Source organism: Cupressus sempervirens, chromosome 2 (genome assembly GCF_028749045.1).
Source record: "Cupressus sempervirens isolate cs-2001-9-10 chromosome 2, ASM2874904v1, whole genome shotgun sequence".
Taxonomy (NCBI): Eukaryota; Viridiplantae; Streptophyta; class Pinopsida; order Cupressales; family Cupressaceae; genus Cupressus; species Cupressus sempervirens.
Window position 1 is genome coordinate 286,665,070 of NC_143119.1, and position 25,484 is coordinate 286,690,553.

Sequence of the window (25,484 nt, forward strand, 5' to 3'; positions counted from 1 at the left end):
TCATCCAAATAGACAATAACAAATTTTCCCAAGAACTTCTTAAGTACCTCATTCATGAGCCGCATTGAGCCGCATGAAGGTGCTTGGGGCGTTCGTCAATCCAAAGGGCATGACTAACCACTCATAAAGACCCTCCTTGGTCTTGAAGGCTGTTTTCCACTCATCTCCTTCTCGAATCCGTATCTGGTGATAACCACTCTTCAGATCTATCTTTGTGAAGTACTGAGCTCCACTCAAGCAATCCATAATATCATCCATCCTTGGCAAAGGAAACCGGTACTTGATGGTGATCCTATTTATAGCTCGAGAATCTGTACACATCCTCCACTCTCCATCCTTCTTTGGTACGAGTACTGCAGGTACTGCACATGGACTCAGGCTCTCTCGAATCAAGCCCTTCCTCAACAGCTCTTGAACCTGTCTATTTAGCTCCTCTATTTCAGTAGGAGTCATCCTGTGAGCAACCTTGTTCGGCAAACTAGCTCTTGGAATCAGATCTATCTGATGACTGATTTGCCTTACTGGTGGCAATCCATTTAGAACATTATCAGAGATAATATCTCCAAACTCCCCTAGTAAATCTGAAACTTCAAGTGACATTTCACTACTACCTTCTTTATCTTTCCTAGGAATCAAAGCATAGCACATATGCTGATGTTTCATGCCATCTAAAAACTTCCTTTCATCAACAAGACAAATCCTAGCACTGCTACATACCTTTTCACCTTCCTTTTTCATGGGCTTCAATTTGTGGCGAACTCCATCCTTTGTCAAAGAGTGTGTGTTTGCATGTCCATCATGTACTGCATGTCTATCAAACTGCCATGGTCTACCTAACAATAGATGGCAAACATCCATCGAAATAACATCACAGAGAACTTCATCATGGTAACTCCCAATTTTGAATTTCACTAAACATTGTTCACTTACCAGGACCTTATGATCATCTTTTACCCAAGCAATCCGATAGGGCTGGGGATGTTTCTCCCTCTTGAGCTTCAACTTAGAGACCATCTCTTCTGATACCAAGTTATCAGTGCTACCACCATCAATGATCACGTCACAACATATATCCTCACACTTGCATCTGGTACGGAACAAACTCCTCCGTTGTCCTGGTTCAATCTCACCACTTAGTAGGACTCTTTCATTTACCAAGGTCTCTCCTCTTTCTGCATCCTCTGAATGTGATGATTGTACATCCTCATCCACATGAGCAACCCTAGCTTGGCCCTCAGCTCTCCTATCTGTCCTTCCTTGTCGTTGAGGACATTCAAAGGCACGATGACCTTCTTCATTGCAATGGAAACAGGTACCACGGAAGCCTCCTCTTCCTTGTCCACGTCCTCTACCTCTTCCTCTCTGATTTCCAAAGTCTTGGTCACGGGAGCGGTTGAAACCCTCATTCCTTTGGTTCCTGCTAGTACCCTCATCTTCATTCTTCTTTTGAGTTTCATTGCGGCCTCCAGATGACCTACCGCTTCCCCTTCCTCCTTGACCGCGCCCTCTTTGTCTTCCTTCAAACCTTTTATTCAGCTTCTCTTCAACTCGTAGGGCAAACTGGTATGCCTCTTCAACGCTGGTCATTCTTACAAGACTTAATTCCTCCTGGATGCTAGGTCTCAACCCACTGATATAATGAGCAACCTTCTCCTTATTTGCTTCTGCATGTCCCGCTCTAATCAAGAGTCGGTAAAATTCCTCTGTATATTCTTGGACTGATCTCCCCGCTTGCTTTAACCCATGCATCTTCTTAAATAAATCAAGCTCATAGTCCACAGGAATGAACTGCTTCTTCAATTTGTCCACCATGCGATCCCATCTTGTGATCTTCTCCTTTCCTCTTCTGTTTCTTTCCAATTGAACCTCTTGCCACCAGATTTTGGCATGGCCTTTCAGTTTGGCCTTTGCAAACTTAACCCTATCTGGGTCCCTTATATCCTCATACTCAAAGTATTCTTCCAGTTCATTGATCCAATTGATCAACTCATCTGGTTTCAAATTTCCTGAAAATACACCCACTTCAATTGTGGGTCTTTTCCCAAACTTAGTAATGGCCCTAAAAAGCCTTTCCTCTGCATGATTCAGAACTTCCCCGTCAAATTCCTCTTCTAGTCCCATTACTTCTTCTTCATTGTCATCCTCACTGTTGTCACCTGCGGCAACATTTGCTCCTCTACGGAGCTCCTCTTGCAATGCTTGCACCTGCCTCTGGAGGGCTCTAACCTCCTCAGGATTAATAGCTCTGGCCCTTCCACCACGCTCTCTTCGTGGAGGCATCTTCCAACTCGAACCCACAACCACACAGTCCTGGTGCAAACTGCCTCACAGTCGGCGCTCTGTCTACACACTCAGGAAAACCTGCTCTGATACCACTTGATGGGGACACAAACCAAGAGTAGAATGGACACAACAGAAAAGGGGAAATTATATTAACTGAGAAAATAAGCTAGTACAACAGTACAGGGAAATAAACTTCAAAACATGCCCTAAGGGCTTACAATAGCATAAATCTGGAGATAATTTCTCCTTACAGTACCTCCTCTCAAACTTCACTCCGAACTGCCGTTTACAATGCCAGAAATCTCCTTAAATAGACCCCGGAGGGTTAAGGACTAGGAGTACATTCTAGAAAGTGCTAGTAGGCATCCACCGACCAAACAGAAGGTTCCGGAAGCTGCGGTAGAAGTTGGCGCAAATCTAGAAGAATCTAGAAACGGTAACCGAACTTCCGGGAGGCATAACTTTTGAACCGTAGCTTCGATTGACGAACCGTTTACATTTCCGGAAAGCTCTCGAAGCGCTCTATAGCCCTATGGACAAGCTTCGCTCCTCCCCCATTTTTCGGCCCTTTTCGAGGTCATTTAATGCCCCTAACCTGACTTTGAAGCATTCTTAGGAGGTCTCCAAAACCCGAAAAACTGCAATAACTTTCAAACCATGGGGCCTTTTGACCTGATTCTTTTTCTGGAATGCTCTAAATCACAATTACATTCATCTGGCCAATTCACACCTTCTAGGTCACCAAAATGATGGCTAAATTGCATGCTCCTATTTTTTCGGGATTTTCTAGCACACTGATAGTTGAACTGTGAGAGTTGGAACCTTTATTTGACCCAAATGGGTATCCAAAAATGTAAAGACATGATAAAGAAACTAAGTCTAAGTACATTTTTTGGGTGACACAGGATTGCCCTTATACCTCTGGATGCTCCTGCATCAGTCAAGAAGGTGATGAGTACATGCCCTATACTAGCACTACCAAATTTTACTACACCTTTCATTGTGGAGTGTAATGCTTTTGGTGAAGGAATTGGTGTTGTACTTATGGAGGATAGGCAACCTATTGCTTATGAGAGCAAAGAATTGAAAGATCACGAGAAATTGTATTCCACCTATGATAAGGACATGCTAGCTATTATACATGCTCTAGCTAAATTCAAATAGTATCTAGTAGGCAGACGCTTTGTAGTGAAGACTAATCATAATAACCTACGTTTCTTATTGGCACAGAAGGAGCTAAATGAAATGCAACAAAAGTGGATCAGCAAAATCCAAGCTTACGATTTCAACATTGACTACATCATGGGGAAGAACAACACGATCGCGGATGCTCTATCTAGAAGACCAGCTAGTGCCTCTTGTTGTGCTATGTCAGATTTCAGCTGATTGGAGATCTCAACTATTAGTCAAGTATTCCAAGAACACCTTTGTGTGTGAGGCCATGGATGGACAGATTCAGGATGATAGGTATAGGGTAATAGATGATTTTATTTACTATACAAACGGGATTTTCTCTGTTCCTAAGTCAAAATTGAAGGAGCAGATTATGTATGCTATTCATGACGCTATAGCTGGCCACCCTGGGTATTTTAAGACCTATAGACAAATACGTGAGAGGTTCACTTGGAAGGGTCTCATGAACGATGTCCTCTGCCATGTTAGGGAGTGCTTGACTTTCCAATGAAACAAATTAGAGAAAATCTTTCCAGTTGGTTTGTTGCAGCCATTGTCAGTTCTAGACCATAAATGGGAAATCATAACCATGGATTTCATTACTGGACTATCTAAGGTGTAGGGGAAGGATAGCATATTCGTGGTGATGGATAGGTTGACAAAGTATGCCCATTTCTTTGCCATTGCAGCAGATTGGATAGCTTCCAGGTGGCTGCACTATTCTTTCGTGAGATCTTCAGGTTGCATAGTCTTCCAAAAACCATAATCAGCGATATAGATAGTATGTTTCTTAGCACTTTCTGGTATGAGTAATTCACTTTGGTGGGAACACAACTATCACCCAGCACCAGTTACCATCCTCAAACGGATGGGCAAATGGAGATAGTTAATAAGTGGATTGAGGGGTATCTTTGTAATTATGTTTCAGAGCAACAAAGGACTTGGCTCAAACGGCTCCATTTGGGTGAGTATTGTTACAATTCAACTTATCATATGTTGATTGGCATGTCTCCCTTTAAGTCCTTGTATGGTTATGAACTGTTATCCTTCACTAATTTAACCTTGGCTAATAGTCGACGCACCCTTGGCTAAGGATTGGTTACAAGAGCAACAAGACATTATCACCGTCCTTAAGGAAAATTTGTAGCGGGCACAAAATCAATAGAAGATCTATGCTGATCATCACAAGAGTAAGTGATCTTCTGAGATTGGTGACCTTGAATTTTTGGGCCTTCAGCCCTATCGACAGAGTTCAATCAAGAAAGTGGAACAAAAAAGCTTCAGCCAAGATTTTTTGAACCCTATAAGGTGTTGAGGAAGGTTGGGGAAGTAGCCTACGAGCTGGATTTTCCAGACAACAGCAAAATACACAATGTCTTCCATGTCTCCTGCCTCAACAAGGCCATTGGACAACATGTCATGAGCTCACCAAGGTTACCCCCACTCAATGAAGAAAGAAAGTTAGAGTGTGCCTATGGAAGTGTTGGAGACCAAGGAGAGGCAGTTATGAAGAAAAACTATTAAGGAGTATTTAGTTCAATGGACGGAATGGAAGGAACTCCCCATTGAAGATGCAACCTGGGAAGGGGAATACATCTTGCAGGATCCAGCTTTGAGATTATTGGAGGGCCAGCAATCACAAGGAGGGAGGACTATCATGTCCCCCACCTCGTTGTAATAGCATGACTTATTACAGCCTATTATGAGGGTCCCAATAGCCTAAGGTGACTTTGCAAGGGACATGGAGCTGGTTGACATGTCTCTGCCAGCTCATGTGAACCTTTTCTATTTGTGCATATCCTTGTCAGCCCCTCCCTGCAGTCGACTTGGCCAAGTGTTCGTGGTGCATCCAAATTCAATGAGTGGTTACGGCCCATGCGCATGTTCGAGCATGTAACGCTTATGTTTCGGTGTGCTTCCTAACTTATGGTTGGGGCGGAGAAGGGAGAGGCGTCGAATTTGGAGTTCTCACTTAAAAGGTAACAAGCAAAAGCTCTGTATTTTGCATCTTTGAAGGACATCAACCCTTCTCTTTCGTGCTCGGACACAAACCCAACCACATTGCTTTTGACATAACCTTGTTGTGATTGCATGAATCGCAGGTTGTGGACGGGCTATCTTGGCAAGAACCAGATGCTGGTATGCAGGCGAATGTTGCCAAATGAAAGAGTTGCAGAACATCAACAAGAGAACATTGGAGCTTTGTGTGGGTCTGGGAACCAATTCGGCTTTGGTGTGAGTGGATTGTTTCATCAGACGTCACCCTAACTGCATCTATTACCTCCAGCTCGTGGGCTTTCAAGAGCAATCGGCATCCATTGTACACCATTAGGGAGTTACACAGCAAGATATTGTATAAGGCGAACTCTACTGGTGCAATTCATTCACCATCATTTCTAGAGACTGAACAGGTATAGTGGGATGTGAGTACGGGATTCATTTGTCGCCCAGGTCATCATTTACTTTCAGTATTACAGTTTGTTAAGATTCTGTAGAAACTGCTCATCCCTTTGATTTCATGTTTATATTGAATGAAGTCCCATTTTGTGTTACTTCTATCACACTTGAAATGGGCTGTGCTTATTAGCAGACCAACTGTTAGCTTATTTTCTCTATTTGAAAAGCCGAATAAGTGAATTTAGAATAGTCTATTGGAATCCTGTGTTATGCTTCAGACCTTTAAAGTTCTTTGCAGTTCTAAAACAAATCCACACCCAGAACAATAGATTGCAGATTTGACCCAAAGCAATATCTCGGGATATTAGAGAAGATTGGATTGTTTAAAGTTTCTTTTTCAAATGAAGATTAGCTTGAATTAGAAAAGATTGGCAGTTGGGCATAGATGTGATTGGAACCTGAATTAAGGGTGAAGTGCTCTATTGAATGGATAAAGTGGGTAATCAATAAAGGATGGCCTTTTGCTATATCAAGGATATTGAATGGATAAATATGTGAAATCTTGCAACAGGAGTATCTAAAATTGAGAAAATTTATGTGAGATTGGTTTAATGTGCTTCTAATTAGTAAATTGGCAAAAGATCAATGCTTGAATTATGCAGATTTGGAGAAGTTTTATGATGCTCTGCATCAGAGAGCACCATCACAGGTAATTAGAAGATCTCCTACAGCTACAAAATCAGCAGTATATTACAAATTTCATGGTTTGGAAGCTGCATTAAGTCCCAAATGCTGCTTCCAGAGTCAATCAACGTATTGAGGTATGAAGCTCATACTCATGCAATGAAACGTAGAAATTGGTTCCACTGCTGCTGGTCTTCATCGGTGGTGGGCACCCAAAATGCCCTAATGCAGGTGAATGTTCTCTGAGTTTAGGCATATGATTATAGTTATACAATAGCGTGGTGGTCTCTGTAAATGAAATCTTTGAGACAACCATACAGATATGGTGAGTTGCTCATGCTGCTTTGTCCTGTCTGGTTGTTCAGTGTTTGGAATATAGTGTTGCTCACTCTGTTTTACCTTAGAAAATGTAGCAGCTTGTTAATTCTTTATTATTGACTCTGCTGTACCACTTATGTAGTATTTCACTTAACAGTAAGTTTGTGTTTATATGCAGGGAATGGGCACCATAATAGAGCCCCTATATTATTTCTTTAAAAACCATTCGCCCTTGGAGCTTCGATGAATATGCATCCCTTCTAATTATAACCATCATCACATCTCTGAGTTCCACATTATGAAGTTAACAGTCTATGATAACATTTCTCAAAGTCGACAACAAATTTAAGGGACTCGTCAAATAAACATTGAAATTGCATGAAAAAATAAGAGTTACGAAAAATAAGAATAAATTTGAGAGAAACTATTTTTCAAAACTAACAAAATGCAATAAATAATGGATGTAGCTTACCTTGCGAATATGCAGGTTGGGTGAATTTACATCAGTAGTGAAGACGAAGTCTGGAGCCCCAGTGACCACATGAACATTGTGTCCAGCTGCAACAAGATTCCGTACTACCTATTACAAATAATTGTCAATAGAAAACTGTGTCATAATTTATATAAGTATTATACAAATAAAGAAATGAGCATAGAGCACCAAAAAAGGCATGCTACATTTGAACATACAGCAAAGTAGAAAATCTGCAGTTGAATATTAATAATTGTCCATGATGATAAAATAAAAATGCAATATTACCAAGACATCCTTCAACGGTTATTCAACAAAGCATATCATGCAAAACTAAATTCCCATTGTTTCATACTTTTTAGCTAGATAGTTAAGTATGAATCAATGGCTAATGCCTAGAGACGTTCCAGGAAAAGCAAGTGACCGTGATACCCCAGTTAAGTGCACAATGTGTCTATCTATAACTATTATAAATACTATGGCAGAGCCAGAAACTCAAGTTCAAAAAAATATATATAAACCTGTCACTATCGTAGACAGCTGAAATCTAATCAGTTTTGGAAATTCACAAATAAAAGTTGTCACTGTAAGCCTTAGATTTAAAGCTTAAATCCTAATAGAGAACTCAAATTTTCATTTCTAAATGTTCACAACTAGTATTTTCCAGTCTGTTTAAAAAGTTAAAAACCATAGAAAGAGATCTAACAGCTTTAAATATGAAAACAGAATAGAACTACTTCTTATATATCTCTTACAAACAGCACAACATATATCTCCGCTGACAAGGCATCAGACCTACTCAGGCAGAAGTCTCCAAGTGTGGTATATAGCTCCTAGAGCTGTACACACAGAAATGCTTCCTAAATATAAAAGACTGCTAATTCCCCAGGATCTTTTTAAATTTTGGTTATTTTAACTTTAGCACTAATAATTTTCAATGACCCAAAAAAATACAACTAGAAAGCATTATCTTCACTCTCAAAATGCTCCACCTTGAATAATAAGGAGAGTGCTAAGTGCCACTTTTTCTCCAGTGAAGGTCTGCTTTGTTTTATAATATTATAGGGAATAGCTTTCATATATGCTAAAATCATATCCAATGAGATACCACGAATCTATAGCAGCATTAACCAAAAGTGAGGCCATTCACATACCATTTTATCTTTCTATGGATTAGTTAAATGTGTTCCTAAGTCAGATTACATTCGACTAACATACATGCATTGAAAAAAGCCTCCCGATAAGTTATACCACCAATAATTACAGCTGACTAATATTATTTATCTATATTATCAAATCTGACGATTTTGACCCTGGATACAGGTACTGATTCGGTGCAGTTTGTAGTCCTAATAGGGTGGGGAAATATGATTGTGGGTTTGATCTGGATGAACCCAAGTGAAACCATACAAAACCTGGACAGTTCTCACTGGTGCCAATTTGGAATCCGTAAAATTTTTTATTGAATTTTTTTGTTCTTATTTAATTATTTTCAGTATAGTTAACAGACGTGGTGAATTTCTGACAATTTTTGGTAAGTACTCCTCCCCTACTCAGCAAGACTGAACCATTGACTGATGCTGCACATGAAGAACATGTATCAAACACTCCAAAAAAATATTGCTTTTTGGCTTCTTCTTTTTTTCCCTTTTTTTCAATATTTATGTATACGATCTTGACTATGAAGATCTGTATGATTTTAAAGAACTTTATTTTCAGATTTAAAAATATATATATTTATAATTTTATATGTTTTTGCACAAATAAATTCGACCCCAGAAAAAATTGCCAGATTCACAAATCCAAGCCAGAACCAGCTTACTATTTATTGATGGGAAGTCTCGGTATTACACATGATATACACATGCATATAAATTTGGGACACATTAGGACTGTTGTGTAAGCATGTGCTAAATCATTAGGGTAGGTTCTTATGTAGCTGCTTAGCTTATTTTGGTTAGCAGTATCCATTCAACATTTTTAGCAGCAATTTGTAGAGCTGGTGGTTTATAGATAACAAAATTTGCTGTTTACTTTTAGAACTCCTCTTAAATAGTATTTTAAATGAAAATTTTAATAAAATTTCTTGCAAATTTTGAAGCAAAATTTTAGGCAAATAAAAAGGAGGCAAAAAAATGGTGAAGAAATGTGCCATTTTTTCCAGTGAGCAATTGCTGCTTATTTCCAGCTCCCCCAACCTTATTTTCATTTTTTAAGTAGCTCTTGCTCCCACTAAAATAAGGAAAGATTCCAATATATCCTTCCCCTAATTAAAAACTTACACGGGAACACTCCAGCTGCATAAACTTAAGCAGAAATTGTGCAGACATGTCATAGAAAGTAAAGCCAATAGAGGAGGAGGTAGGAACAACAAAAGGACTAATGGTAGGAGGACATTGTAGAAGAAGTAGGTGCAATTAATGCAGTCGTCTAAGGAGAATGTGACGAGATGAATACAATGTGGAATGTGTAAGACTGGGGTCTTATGGAGGAGGCTTTTTAAAAATAGAGTTGAAGTTACTGAGAATTTTTAGGGATATTTTTAGGCTGCTGATCCCAAGAATTTTATAGGGTAGCTCAGCTTAAAAGTTTAAGCACCGACATTTAAGTAAGTTGGTGGTCTCATGTATACAATACCTTTGTCTTCCATTATTTGTGAATAAAATACAGGTTAAAAACCATTTTCCTTTCAAAATTATGTTTTAAGAAAATTTTGAAATAAAATGTTAGACAAGTAGCAAAAAGCATTCCTAAGCTAGTGATACATTTTCTAGTCCCACCCTTTTTTTACCTGCTTAAATATACAACACCAAAAATTAGGAGTCCGTGTTTTGAAAGAAAGATTATTTAGCCAAACAAATTTTTGTGCATAGGATCTCCTCTTCTTAAAAATGGAGCTTAAACCTCCCTCATAGGACCCCTGCTTAAGAATATGTGTGATAGGTAAAGCTAAAGGCTAGGGATATGAAACCAATTTTACACAAGATTGCACTATTTGTCCATATATAAGCATATTAAGTCATTCCTTCAAAAGAAGCACAGAACTGAAAGTGAATCAGTATATGCAAGCTTTACTCAGTTTTTTATTTACTCAGTTTTTTATGAAATATTTAACATTTGTTCCCAAAGAAATACAGGGCTCTGCAAGAAAGTGTTCTAAGTACTGCATTATCCAGCGTCTCATTGACCCAACATCTAAACAAATATATAAAAGCTTCTCGTAGGATAGCAGTCGTGAGACTATTGGGCTTCTACCTTGCAGTGCTTTGGTGATCTCTTGCAATTAGTCCAATCCGCAGATCAGTCAAATCATGTGGCCTCCAATTACCAACGTGTATTCCCTCTTAAATAAATTTTCAGTGACAATTTACCAATGCATATTCCCTGCTAAAGGATTTCCCAAACGCCAATTACCGTGCATATTTATTGCTAAAAGATTGCTCAACCGGTAATCACCAATAAATATTCCCTCCTTAGGGATCCCTCAGCAGCCAAGCTATCAAATCAAATCAAGATCAGAACTTCAAATATCAAAGAAGAAACTAAGCACAAATTTTCTTAATGTGAAGCCCTCGTAACACTGTGCATGAGCCCATCTAAAGACCATCGAGCAAGGCTGCTTCTAAAAGTCGATCAAATCTACCGTATGAAAACGAATATGCAAATATTATTTCTGCATAAGAAATGATGAACCCAATTTGCTAGATGAGCACTTCTAACAAGCTATCGTGTTGAAACATATGAGAAATAAGAGTAATTTTGGAAAACGTCATTCTGCTTAGCTTGGGTACTCTGGGCAATATTTTCAATACTGAAAAGTTAAATAGCTCTGAAAGATTCTTCTAATTGTTAAGATTCCATGTTCAAAATTGGTATTTATCCAAAATATATATATATATATAGTAGAAATCGAAGCGAATCTTTGTTTTCGAACAAAGAACACTTTTACCCACCAGAAACAAGTTTATTAATGAATATTTAGCACCAAAAGAAGTTGAAGGGGTTCTGTGCATGCACAAGTACCCTGAATCAAAGCAGCAACCAGCAGCTTTAATAACGGCGAGAGTTACATACAAAACCTCTTCCTTGTAATTGTATGCATTTTACTGATCCATGATCAGCGAAAGTTATTCTAAATAGTTGATCCGAAGGGAATATCATATAAGATAAACAAAATAGTCCCTCACTATCCATCAATGCTGATACTTAACATAAAATCCTTTACTGAATCACAATTCTCAAAATTCTTGAAATGCTGAACATCGATAATAAATTTTACATCATGCAAAATAATAAATATTGAATGGTCCAGTAGCACATAACGGAATACCTCGACTACTCGGGTGGCATGGCCAAATCCATGACCAGTCACATAATACGCGAATGTCAGGCTCTGTGCAGGGGTTCGATCCTCCGACGTGGCTTCCATTTTATTGTTTTTTTTTCTCTTTCACAATGAATTTCTGTTTATTGAGAGAAAGTTTGAAAGAGAATATACAATGCGCCAAAGAGGGAGGGAAATTAAAAGGATTGGAAGTGATGACGTGGACTAGCAGAAAAAAGTGCATGACGCCCCAATCACCGTGACGCCCTATGCCATGTCTATCCACATCTAGATCTCATCTCCGAATTGACTTGCTCTACGTGGGGCTATTTACAAGTGGACAAAACTATTTTACTAATCTTACACCCTTTAATTAAGGAATAATTTTACTAAGACAATTATTTATCTATTCTCTTTATAAAAGATTATTAAGAAAAAAAGTTAAAATTTGAGCTCCTATTTAGGTGATTGAAAGATTAATGATGTCCGGAGAGTCGTTATCTTCTTTGTCCCTCTTTGATAAGAAAGTTATATAATTAATTTTTCTCTTTATCAAATTGGTATATTTCATTTTGGAAAAATTGAAAGTTTTATATTATTTTATAGGAATAAATCATTCAAAATAGTTATATTCTAATTTTAATGTATTTGATTATTTATTTTGTTAGTTATTATTACATTAAATATAGTTGTTGGGTATATAAATAGTATTGTTATTTACTAGTTAATGTATTAAATATAATTGTTGGATATGTAAAAGTACTAAAAGGGTAGCATCTTTTATAATAGCATAGGGGTGTAATAGTAAAATGATGTTGACTTATATATTTTCCAAGTTTTAAGTTTGTTATTTATAAATTATATTTTTTATTATAAAGTTATTTAGAAAATTTGTGGGTGTAATTTATTAGTAAGAAAGATTTGTTGATATAGACTTACAAATTACTTAATGTTCTAATTTACTAAAAATAAAATTGAGAATTCACAGTTTGGACTTGTATATTAAAGATATGAGAGGAGAATGGTTTCAATAAAAGTATAAAAACTATGATACTTTAGTCTTTTGGACCATTTCTCCTTAGCAAATCTAAAATGAATATAGAATTTCGCCAAATAAAGATCAACATTTGTGATAATCCAATTTTATTTCTTTATTATGTTCCAAACATTTTTTTTGTTTGTTTTTTTGTTTTGGTTTTTTTTATTGAATCAATACATAGATCAAATTACATTAAGAATGGTTTTCCATAGACATCCAATAAAATTGTAAACTCTCATTAAAACATGATTTGTCATTACAACACATCTATACCACAATAATACATAATATCATAACATTTCTAGTCATACCCAAAAAGTAACTTTGATCTCATTTTCTCCTCTAAGAGTTTTGTGATTCCATTATACCTATGAGCTTGCAATTTTGTCTTGAAAACTAATTTTCTATTAGTTTTGGGAATATGGTTTCTCAATTACCCTTAATATTTTTTTTTATGGGTAAGGAGTTGAAGCCAAGATTAATTATTATTATGTTTTGTAATTTATTATTATTTTTATTTATTAAGCTCAAGTAGACTTGAACCCAAGAGCTCCCAATAAGAAGCTCACAATTTACCATTATGTTGTAGGCTCTTGCCTTTCTCAATTGTCCTTAGTATAGAATTAAAGGAAGATGTAAAGAAATATTGTACATTTTAATACTTGGTGTTGAAAGTTCATAACTTAAGAGTGACCATTGTTTAAAATTGTTAAGGTAAAAATGAAAATATAGCCTTCAGTCTATCAAAAAAATGGTCCTTTCAATTCTTCAAATGTCATAAAATATAGCAATAGCTTGTAAAAATAATTAAACCTCATAAGGAGAAGATAACTAAATGAAAAGTAAAATAGACCCTAGTCTTCATTGTAAATTCATTTTCAAAAGAGATCATGAATAGTTCTCTTCATATGATATGGATCTTCCCTTGTGGAAATGTTTTAGTTTATATGTTATATAGAGGTTGGATTTAGTCATTTGAATTATTGCCTTTAATTATTTACTAATCCTTCCAAGAGTTTAGAGGTAGAAGAACATTATGGGAGATTCTCTTTAGTGGGAAGGAGGTGACTTTGTTGGATCAAAATATTCCTTATTAGTCAACAAAAGTGATATCATCGAGTGGCTTGGATTTAATGCTCAAATCAAATAGATCTCCATAAAGAAAAAGAAGAAAAAGGATCAGAAATTATACATGGAACTTATGAAGGAAGAAGATTAAAGAATTCCAATAATAATTAAAGCTTTAATCAATGACCTTTTTATAGTCAAATAACAAGTCAAGGCATCCTCTTGTAGAGAAACAAGGGCATATTTGAATGGGTGCTCCTAAGAATGCATGTTCTAGAATTTTTCCTAGATGGGATACTTGGTTTATGCTACGATCAATAAACAAAAAAAATTTTTGAATATTTTTATGTTTTAATTGGATATTGTTGGAGTTGATTGTCTCATTCAATGTATTTAATTGAAGTTCCCAAAGCTTTTTTAAAATATTGTTTCAAGTAGTTATGATTGTATAGTTGGTTCCTCTAAAAATTTATAGGCTAGCGTGCAAGTCTGTATTTTGAATTTATATTACCCCCTACTTATGCAAGGAATGAACAAACACACACCCACACATGTTTATGTGTGTGTGTGTGTGTGTGTACATATACATATATCTATGTATATATGCATGTATATGTGTGTGTGTGTGTGTGTACAAATATGTATGTACATGTACATACATATGTGTGTGTGTGTGTGTATGTGTGTGTGTGTATGCATTTGTACATTGATATGTATGTACATATACATGTATACATGTATATGTATATATATGTTTGTGTGTGTGTGTATGTACATGTACATAATGTATGTACATGTACATATATACATGTACATATGTTGTAGCATAGTAAAATTGCCAGATTGTTTACAAGTAGCGACTAAGAGAAGTTGCCCTAATAATGTTATGGCTTCTCCTCTTCATAAGGCTATAAAATCAATGAAGTTGAATGAAGGGGAATCTGTGTCATTAGATCTCGGCTGGGTTTGTCCACATAAAAATCTCTTGGTGAGAAGAATGTCAAAGAGGATAAGGGTACAAGAGATTCTGCTACCCTAAAGAATAAAGAAGTTTGTGAAACCATGGAGCTTATTGGTTGTCAAAGATGCTATATGTATGTGTCGGTACCATGGAGCATGGACCCCAAGTGTCCAAAGTGCAGAGACTCTTCTGTCCAAGTATGTTTATATGGCCTATTTATGTACATGTACATGTACATGTACATTGCATATATACATATGTATGTACATGTACATGTACATTGCATATATACATATGTATGTACATGCACATGTACATTGCATATGTACATGGCATGCATATGTATGTACATGTATGTGTAAATGCAAGTTTATATCTTGAATTTATATTACCCCCTACTTGTGCAAGGAATAAACAAATACACACACATATTTATGTGTGTGTGTGTGTGTGTGCGCGTGTGTGTACACACACACACATATATACATACATATGTAATGTATATGTATACATATGTATTGTACATGTACATATATGTACATGTTCATACATATGTAATGTTTACATAGGTATGAACATGTGCATACATATGTAATGTATATCATGTACATATATACATGTGTATGTACATGTACATACATATTATATGCATATCATGTACATAAATATGTATATATGTAATGTACATATAACTAGTCAAAATTGGGGGGCGCACCAGTACATTTGGTTAGCCACAAGGTACCATGTACATACATGGTGGGAGGTGGGGTTTGGGACCAATTCCCGTTGCAAAGAACATAGCCTAAAATTTTTTTCTCCCAAAATCTCTCTTAATCAACACTTGAGACAAGCATTGATCTTTATCTGATCAACTATATGTACATTATATATATATATATATATATATATATATATATATATATATATATATATATATATATATATATATATATATATATATATATATATATATGTATGTATATATATATATATATATATGTATGTATATATATATATATATGTATGTATGTATATATATATATATATGTATGTATGTATATATATATATATATGTATGTATATATATATATATATATGTATGTATATATATATATATATATGTATGTATATATATATATATATATGTATGTATATACATATATATATATATACATATATATATATATATATATATATATATATATATACATATATATATATATATACATATATATATATATATACATACATATATATATATATACATATATATATATATGTATATATATATATATGTATATATATATATATATATACATATGTATGCACATGTACATACATATTATATATGTATACATATGTATGCACATGTACATACATATTATATATGTATACATATGTATGTACGTGTACATGTGTGTATACATATGTATGTACATGTACATGTACATATGTATATATGTAATGTACATATACATACATATGTATGTGTATATATGTGTGTGTGTGTGTAATGTACATATGCAGTACATGTACATGTATCGTATATGTACATGTACATATATACATACATATGTGTGTGTACATATATACATATTATATACATACATATACATATAAATACACACACACACACACATATAATAATGGTGATCCGATATGGTAGACTGCCAAATTATGTGTGCATTCAAGAAAAGAAGGAGGCCCTCAAATATAACCCTTTGAATCACACAAACCAAATTAGCACAACCCAAGTGGATGTAAAGGTGGGCATACAAGATCCAAATCATTTAGGGATGTAAATCCTAAGATCCCTTTTCTCGTTTGAGAGATATATGAATGACAAGAATGTGATGTCAAGAATGATATGCAAGAAAAATAAACATGCATACAATGATAAAAAAAAATAAGAGATCTAATCTAGCGTACCAAAGTTAGTGCTATCATATGATATATATGGAAATGCACTCATGCATCACCTTGAAGGCTAGTGGATGATGCAAGTTCATTTCTAAAAATGGTATGTCAAACTGCGTTGAAACTGGAGACAAAGATGGATCTGGAATCCATGAGGTTGAAGCTACAAACTATGAAAATATGAAGGTCCTAGGAATAGGTTGGCTTCTAGGGTATAAGTAATAGGAATGGAGACAGTCAAAGATACAAAACATGAAAATCTAAAGGTCCTAGGAATAGGTTGGCTTCTTGTTAAAATCTTTGATTGGAACAAAAATTGCAACTCCAGATTTTGCACAAGCCAAATCTACAAGTTTGTAACTCTACAGTGACACACAAGAAAAGGGGAAATTCGTGGAGAAAGGAGTTTTCCTTGGCCAATTACCCATTTGGGAATTAGCCTTGAAATGAAATAAGTAAAGAATGAAAACAAGATAAATTTTATTATTTGCCTTGCTTGTCAAACCTTCATGGATGGATTTGGGTTTGCTATATCCACAAAGAGGTTTGCTATATCCAAAAATCAAACTTTGACTTTTGGTGGTTATGTAGGATAAGAGTTATTCTAAGCATTTTTACACTTATAAAAAAGAACAAAAAAAGTTTAAATTTTTTTTCCCATAGTCAAGCTTCTATTTTGGAAATTTTTGGGTGATTAATCACATTGAATTTTTTGTAGCATTGTAGATTGGAGCATCTTGAAAACCTAACCATGTTTTTTGCAGGTTTTTCTTAGAATTAACTTGAGTGTTTAAAAATCTCTCATTGAATGAATGTTGCTAAATTCAATCTTGAATACTATGGACTAAAATCAAGTTTTTATTGGAATGCATAATTAAAACAACAAATGCAATCTTGAATGCCAAGGATCAATTAATCATTGCTACACCTCACACTTCAACTTTGGGGCTTAAAAAGAAATCACTCAATCTCGAATGCATAAATGAATTGACTCGTTCACTCATCCCTTCTCAAATTTCTCATGTTAATGACACTCAAATTTCTTATGTTGACGAACTCTCAATTTTCATTATGTTGATGACGCTATCAAGTTGGAAAGAACCTCGTATGCCATAACATGAGTGTCTTCAATTGTAGATTACAAAATATAAATCATCAATTGGGAACAAACAAGTGTCTTTTAAACCCCAAATCACTTATATGGTCTTATTTTACACTTTTTAGGAGGCCTGCTTGGGGATTTCATCACCCCTTAGGATGACCTCAACTCTAGCATTCTAACAGAGTATAAATATCGAGAGGTGAATCAAAAGACACCTCTCTTGGAAGCATAATCTTGTCACTCTTGGCTAAGCCCCAAAGAACTTTATACCTTTGGGAAGTGAAGGTGGAGATTGGGTTACAGTCTCCTCCTGGCTATGTGGCATTATTTTCTTTCGTCTACAAATTTGGAATGTTGGAAATAGAGATGGAGTAACTAAGAGGGGAGGGGTGAATCAGTTACCACAAAAATAAATCCACAGGTCCTTAGATGTCTTAAAATATAGTTGCTGCTGATACTCGGTAACCACACAAATAGATGCTGAAACTTGATAGATGTTCTGTTAACTTATTAAGCATTTAAAGTGATTAGCATGCATGCATAAAGAAATAACATGAACACAAGAGACAACAGATTTAACGTGGAAACCCAATTTGGGAAAAACCACCAAGTAACTAGTTACCAATTTTCACTCTTCTGAAGTGAGCCCTGTTAGGAGCCAACCATGTTAAAGGTTACAAAACACATTGTTAGGTGTGACCCTATTAGAGGATTTAATCACCCTGTTAGAAGTGGCCTTGTCAGAGGTCTTTAGAACAATTCAACTAAATTGTCACCTTGTTAGAGGATTTACAAAATGACTGTTAAACCAACTTTGTTAAGAGATTTTGAATTACTGTTACAATGATTAGAAAGCAACAATGAAGTGATCTGAAATATATGCAACTTATCTTTGCTTAATACAGATCTTTGTTCTGCTTTACTAGATCCTCACTAATCGAATATAACTTTGCAGCTCCATAAGCATATCTAATCCTTCTTCAACATTCGCTCATATATTCAATATTTGCTCATTCCATATCCATACATTCGCACTCTTATGCATCCAAACTCTTACATCTTATGAATTCACAACTTGACCTTTCATATATACCTTACAGATTGTCAAGTCGGCTCAATTACAAGTTACAACAATTGAAAAACATAAATCAGTCGGCTGCAAACATTGCACAAAAAATTTAAACTTAATTCTTTAGAATAATAAAATTCTTTGCTGCCCGACCCAGCTCAGTGACCACTGCTCCAGAATAGTTTCCCTAGTGTTAACCAAGTGAAGCTTGGTAATCACTGCAAACCTTGCAACTTCCTTCGGAGACTGAGTTAACTCGGTAAACACTACCCTTCCTTCGTTTACTGAGTTAGCTCGATAAAAGCTAACTTTCTTTTTGATGATCGAGTCAACTCAGTAGACATTATTTTTCCTTTTGTTAACCTTGGGAGCTCGGTTAACATTAACTTTCTGCTACAGAATCTTTTGATGCTCGAGTGAGCTCGGTAAGAGCTAACTTTCCTTTGTGTTGCTTAGGAACATTCGCTAGACACTGTAAATTGCTTTGCTGACCGTCTAAGCTCGGTAGAATCTGTCTAATGGTTGATATGACATTTGTGTAACATCAAAGACAATACACAATTAACAATTGTATCCAACAATCTCCCTCTTTGGAATTGATGGCAACACAACATGTCATAGCAGAATGAAATTTGAAAACAAGTCTTTCTCTTATATGGCAACACAATATGTCAACATAACAATTCTTCCTCTAAGATAGAAAAACTCTCCCTCTGTGAAGGAATTACATAGCAAACTCTTTTATCTTAAACAAATTTCAGAGAGATATGACAGTAAAACTCTCCCTCTTTGACAACACATGTCAAAGACAACTCAACTCAAATGAATTTTAGTGTACCTTTAGTACTGATTCATATGCAATATTTCCTGGTTATGCTACATCAACTGATAGATCTTCAACTTGGTATGAGTTGATGCATCATTAAAACTTTATTTTAGTGAACTTCAGATAGGGGAGTGATCCCTAACTTACCTCTTGGATACAGGAATGCATCCTTAGGTAATGGTTTTGTGAATATGTCAGCAATTTGTTCCTTTGTATGAATATATTCCAATCTGATCTCCGTATCTTGCACCAATCTCTGACAAAATGATATTTTATTGCAATGTGCTTGGTTTTGGAATGCATCACTGGATTCTTAGATATGTTGATTGCACTTGTATTATCACAAAACATAACAATTGGTTCTTTGATTTCCATCTTCATGCCTTCCAACAACTGTTTAAACCAAACAATATTAGAACAGTTTACTGCTGCAACAACATACTCTACCTCTGCTATAGATTGAGATGTACAATTCTATTTTTTGCTTGTCCAAGAAACCAACCTCTTTCCAAGAAAGAATGCACCTCCACTTGTACTTTTTCTATCATCAAGGTTTCCTGCCCAATCAGCATCAGTAAACAATTTCAAATCCAGATTACCTCCAAACTTATACCATAAACCATACTCTTCAGTTCCTTTCAAGTATCTAATTATTCTTTTGATTGCCATAATGTGATTTTCTCTTGGTTTTGCTAAAAATCTTGCTACAATACCAACTGCAAGGGCAATATTTGGCCTAGTATGAACTACATACTGCAACTTTCCAATCATAGATCTATACAATGTTTGATCTACTTCTTTTGATTCATCTTCCTTGGTAAGTTTTAATCCGGTACACATAGGAGTCCCAACTGGTTTACAATCTTCCATTCCAAACTTTTTCAATATCTCCTTGATGTATTTTGATTGAGTGATGTAGATGCCATTTTTATTCTGTTGAATTTGAAGACCAACAAAGAATTTGATCTCACCAAACATAGACATTTCAAATTCCTTGTTCATTTGTTCTGAGAATTCTTTGCACAGATCATCATTCCCTATGAAAATAGTATCATCTACAAATATTTCTGCCAAGACAATCTTATTATCTGGTCCTTCCTTAATATACAAGCTACTATTATCATTAGTTCTTTGAAAACCAATCTGAATAAGATAGTTATGCAATCTTTCATACCATGCTCTAGGAGCTTGTTTCAGACTGTACAATGCCTTTTGTAATTTGCAGACCATGTTCTTCTTATCTAGATCAACAAAACCTTCAAGTTGTTCAATGTAAACCTCTTCATCTAGGATACCATTAAGGAATGCTGACTTGACATCCATCTGATAAATTTTGAATCCTTTGTGAGTAGCATATGCTAGTAAGGTTCTGACTCCTTCCAATCTTGCAACGGGAGCAAAAGTTTCTCCATAGTCTATTCCTTCTTCTTGAGCATATCCTTTGCATACTAGTCTAGCTTTGTTTCTTGATACCTTACCATCTTCATCCAACTTGTTTCTAAATACCCACTTGGTTCCAATCACATTTTTATCTTTAGGCCTGGGTACAAGAGTCCATGTCTTGTTTTTCTCTATTTGCTCTATTTCTTCATTCATAGCCTCAATCCAACTATCATTTTCTAAAGCATCTTTGATATTTCTAAGTTTAAAATCAGCAAGTAAACAAGTACCTTTCAACTTGCTTCTTGTCATGGTTCCTTCAAATTTTTCTCCAATGATTTGATCTGCTGAATGATGTCTCCTGACATATTTAGCTAATACAAGTTCCTTGCCTTTTGAATGGATTTTATTATTATCCTCTTGCATTTCAACTTCAAGTTCTGTCTGTTCTAGCTCGGTAGATATTTGCTCAGTAGATGCTGGCTCAGGTCCTTCAGACTCGGTAGACACTTGCTTGGTAGATACTTGCTTGGTAGATACTTGCTTGGTAGATACTGAATTTAACTCAATTTGCTGTGACTCGATTTGAACTTCCTATAACTCGGTTATAGATGACTCAAGAGTAGAAGATTCCTAATTCTCTGATGTAACTGGTACTGTATCAGGTTCAATGAAGATAAACCTTCTATAATCTTCTGGTTCCCTTTTGCTTTCTTCTTCAATCCTTTCTGCAAACTCATCAACTTTCACATGTGCACTTTCTATGACTTTGTGAGTAGACAAGTTCAAACATCTATATGCCTTACTTTTGCATGAGTATCCAAAGAATATACCTTCATCACCTTTCACATCAAATTTTCCTTTTCTAGATTCTTTCAAAATGTAACATTTACTTCCAAATACTTTAAGGTAACTTACATTAGGTTTATAGCCATACCATAACTCATAGGGGGTTTTGAATGAGTCTTTCTTCAGCTGTACTCGATTCAGGGTATAAATTGTAGTGCTAATAGCTTCCTTCTAGTATTTGATAGCAATGCTCTTTTCAATCATTAAAGTTCTTGCACAATCCATGATGGATTTGTTCCTTCTTTTAGCTATTCCATTTTGTTGGGGTGTTCCAGGGGCTGATACCTGTCTTTTGATTCCTCTTTCAATGCAAAAGTTATTAAACTCATGTGAAATGAATTCTCCACCTCTATCTGACCTCAAGCATTTTAATCTTTTCCCTGTTTCCTTTTCTATGCTGGCCAAATACCATTTGAATTTTTCAAATGCTTCTAATTTGTTTCTTAGATACATGACTGTCATCATTCTTGAGTAATCATCAACAAAAAGAATGAAGAACTTTTCTCCAGTATAGCTTTCAATTTCAATAGGTCCACATAAATCAGTATGCACAATTTCTAATATATCTTCAGATTGATAGTTTTTACTTTTAAAATTAGTCTTTCCCATTTTTCCAATCTGACAATTTTTGCATAGACCGACCTCAGGTTTCTTTATGTTAGGAATGCCTCTTACTTTCTTGAATTTGCTTATCTTTACCAGATTATCAAAGTTCACATGACACAACCTTTTATGCCATAACCAACTTTCTTCTACTTGAGCAATGAAACATGAACATTCACCTAGTTCAAGATAGAACAAGTTACCTTTAGTTTGAGTACCTGATCCAATCAGCTTTCCTTTGCCATCCAGCAGTCTTGCTTTACCATGCATGAATTCTACTTTGAATCCATTATTGAGTAACTGTGCCACACTTAGCAAATTATGCTTTAGTCCTTCTACCCAATAGGCATTATCACATATAAGTTCCTTGGTTAGAGAGATTCTTCCTCTTCCTTTTATACAACAAGGTTCATTGTTACCAAATATTACACTGCCACCATCGTAGTCTTCAAAGTATTCAAACTTAGTTTTGTCGCTAGTCATGTGATGAGAACAACCACTATCTATGATCCATGCATCATTTTTTCTCATATGATAAATGAGTACCATTTCCCTATCATTATCAGATTCATCTTTCACAGCAATGTAGACAATTTCATCTTCTTCTTCATCATTAGAATCATTAGAATTTTTAGCCATAAAACATGTTTTCTTACCTTTATCCTTGAATGATTTGAAATCTTTCTTGTCATTCCATTTGTGATCTTTCTTTTCATCTTTATTCTGCTTGTTTAGACACCTAGCAGCAATATGACCAACTTCTTCACATGAAAAATAGATTAGGGGTACTTTACCTTTGTAATTTCCTCTGCCTCAAGAATATTTCCTTGCTAAAAGGGCTTCAATTCCTTCAAGATCACTGTCTGAACTTTGGTTTGATTCATCTTCACTTTCTGGCTGAGATTTCTTTTTGCCTTTCTCCTTGAGTGAAAGTTTGGCTTCAAATGCTGATTCAATTTTCTTGGAAGCTGGAACATAGTTATCAAAGTTGTCTAGTTCAAATGCAGTCAATCTTCCAACTATAGCCTCTAGATTTATCTTATGATTTGCTTCACATCTTCTTTCTTGAATTTCAGAAACTCTGATTGCATAAATGGGAAGCAGAGTTCTAAGAACTTTACTTATAACTGTCTCTTCCTTGATATCTCCTCTAGATGCTTTGATTGCACTGACACATGCTTTGACTATTTCAACATATTTTGCAATGTTTTCATCCTCTCTCATCCTCATTTGATCAAATTGTCCTCTCAGACTTTCTACTTTGCCTCTTCTAACATTATCATCTCCTTCATAGATTTCTTTCAGTTTTTCCCACATTTCAAAAGCAGATTTGTAGTCCTTGATATCATCAAATTCTTCATAACTCAGAGCAGATGCTATATCTATCATCATAATATTGTGGGTCTTCTTTTCAACAATATCATTGACAGATAGTGTACCAGCTGGTTCTACATATTTTTCATCAAGGTATTTTAGTCATGTATCTCCAATAGAAGCTAGATGAAGTCTCATCAACCCTTGCTATGCTGAGAAGTTGTCCCTGTCAACTCTTGGAATTTCCCTCTTATAAGACATCCTGATCTTTAGCTTAGATCCTTGAAATCTTATCCTACAAGCACCAAGAGCTCTGATAGCAATTGTTGGAAATAGAGATGGAGTAACTAAGAGGGGAGGGGTGAATCGGTTACCACAAAAATAAATCCACAGGTCCTTAGATGTATTAAAATATAGTTGCTGATGATACTCGGTAACCACACAAATAAATGTTAAAACTTGATAGATGTTTTGTTAACTTATTAAGCATTTAAAGTGATTAACATGCATGCATAAAGAAATAACATGAACACAAGAGACACCAGATTTAACGTGGAAACCCAATTTGGGAAAAACCACCAAGTAACTAGTTACCAATTTTCACTCTTCTGAAGTGAGCCCTGTTAGGAGCAAACCCTGTTAAAGGTTACAAAACACACTGTTAGGTGTGACCCTGTTAGAGGATTTAATCACCCTGTTAGAAGTGGCCTTGTCAGAGGTCTTTAGAACAATTCAACTAAATTGTCACCTTGTTAGAGGATTTACAAAATGGCTATTAAACCAACTCTATTAAGAGATTTTGAATTACTGTTACAATGATTAAAAAGAAACAATGAAGTGATCTGAAATATATGCAACTTATCTTTGCTTAATACAGATCTCTATTCTGCTTTACTAGATCCTTATTGATCGAATATAACTTTGCAGCTCCATAAGCATATCTAATCCTTCTTCAACATTCGCTCATATGTTCAATATTTGCTCATTCCATATCCGTACATTCGCACTCTTATGCATCCAAACTCTTACATCTTATGAATTCACAACTTGACCTTTCATATATACCTTACAGATTGTCAAGTCGGCTCAATTACAAGTTACAACAACTGAAAAACATAAATTAGTCGGTTGCAAACATTGCACAAAACAATTAAACTTAATTCTTTAGAATAATAAAATTCTTCGCTGCCTGACCCAGCTCAGTGACCACTGCTCCAGGATAGTCTCCCCAGTGTTAACCAAGTGAAACTCGGCAATCACTGCAAACCTTGCAACTTCCTTCAGAGACCGAGCTAACTCGGTAAACACTGACCTTCCTTCGTTTATCGAGTTAGCTCGGTAAAAGCTAACTTTCTTTTTGATGACCGAGTTAACTTGGTAGACATCATCTTTCCTTTTGTTAACCTTGGGAGCTTGGTTAACATTAACTTTCTGATACAGAATCCTTTGATGCCCAAGTGAGCTCGGTAAGAGCTAACTTTCCTTTGTGCTATTTAGGAACGTTCGGTAGACACTGTAAATTGCTTTGCTGACCGTCTGAGCTCGGTAGACTCTATCTGATGGCTTATATGACATTTGTGTAACATCAAAGACAATACACAATTAACAATTGTATCCAACATTGGACCTCACGTACCTTGCATATATCAAGGACACCTCTAGCCAAGCTTGTATATCCTAGCAAAAACCTTATAAGGATATTGGT

The 25,484-nt window shown here is 35.5% G+C and overlaps 1 protein-coding gene across 2 annotated transcripts in view; it reads right to left on the minus strand.

Annotated features, from left to right (window-relative positions):
* Positions 1-11,893, minus strand: part of LOC149572182 (L-arabinokinase-like) — a 307,470-nt gene extending 295,577 nt beyond the window's left edge. Inside the window, exons 1-2 of one of the 2 annotated variants that reach the window (XM_089813447.1) lie at positions 11,658-11,893; positions 7,328-7,435 (exon numbers count right to left, since the gene is read on the minus strand). In XM_089813447.1, coding sequence (XP_089669573.1) covers positions 7,328-7,435; positions 11,658-11,756 — 207 coding nt within the window. In that variant the 5' untranslated portion in view covers positions 11,757-11,893. The remainder of the gene's footprint in view (positions 1-7,327; positions 7,436-11,657) is intronic. The other variant, XM_089813448.1, reaches the window with a different exon arrangement.
* Positions 11,894-25,484: the final 13,591 nt, after the last annotated feature.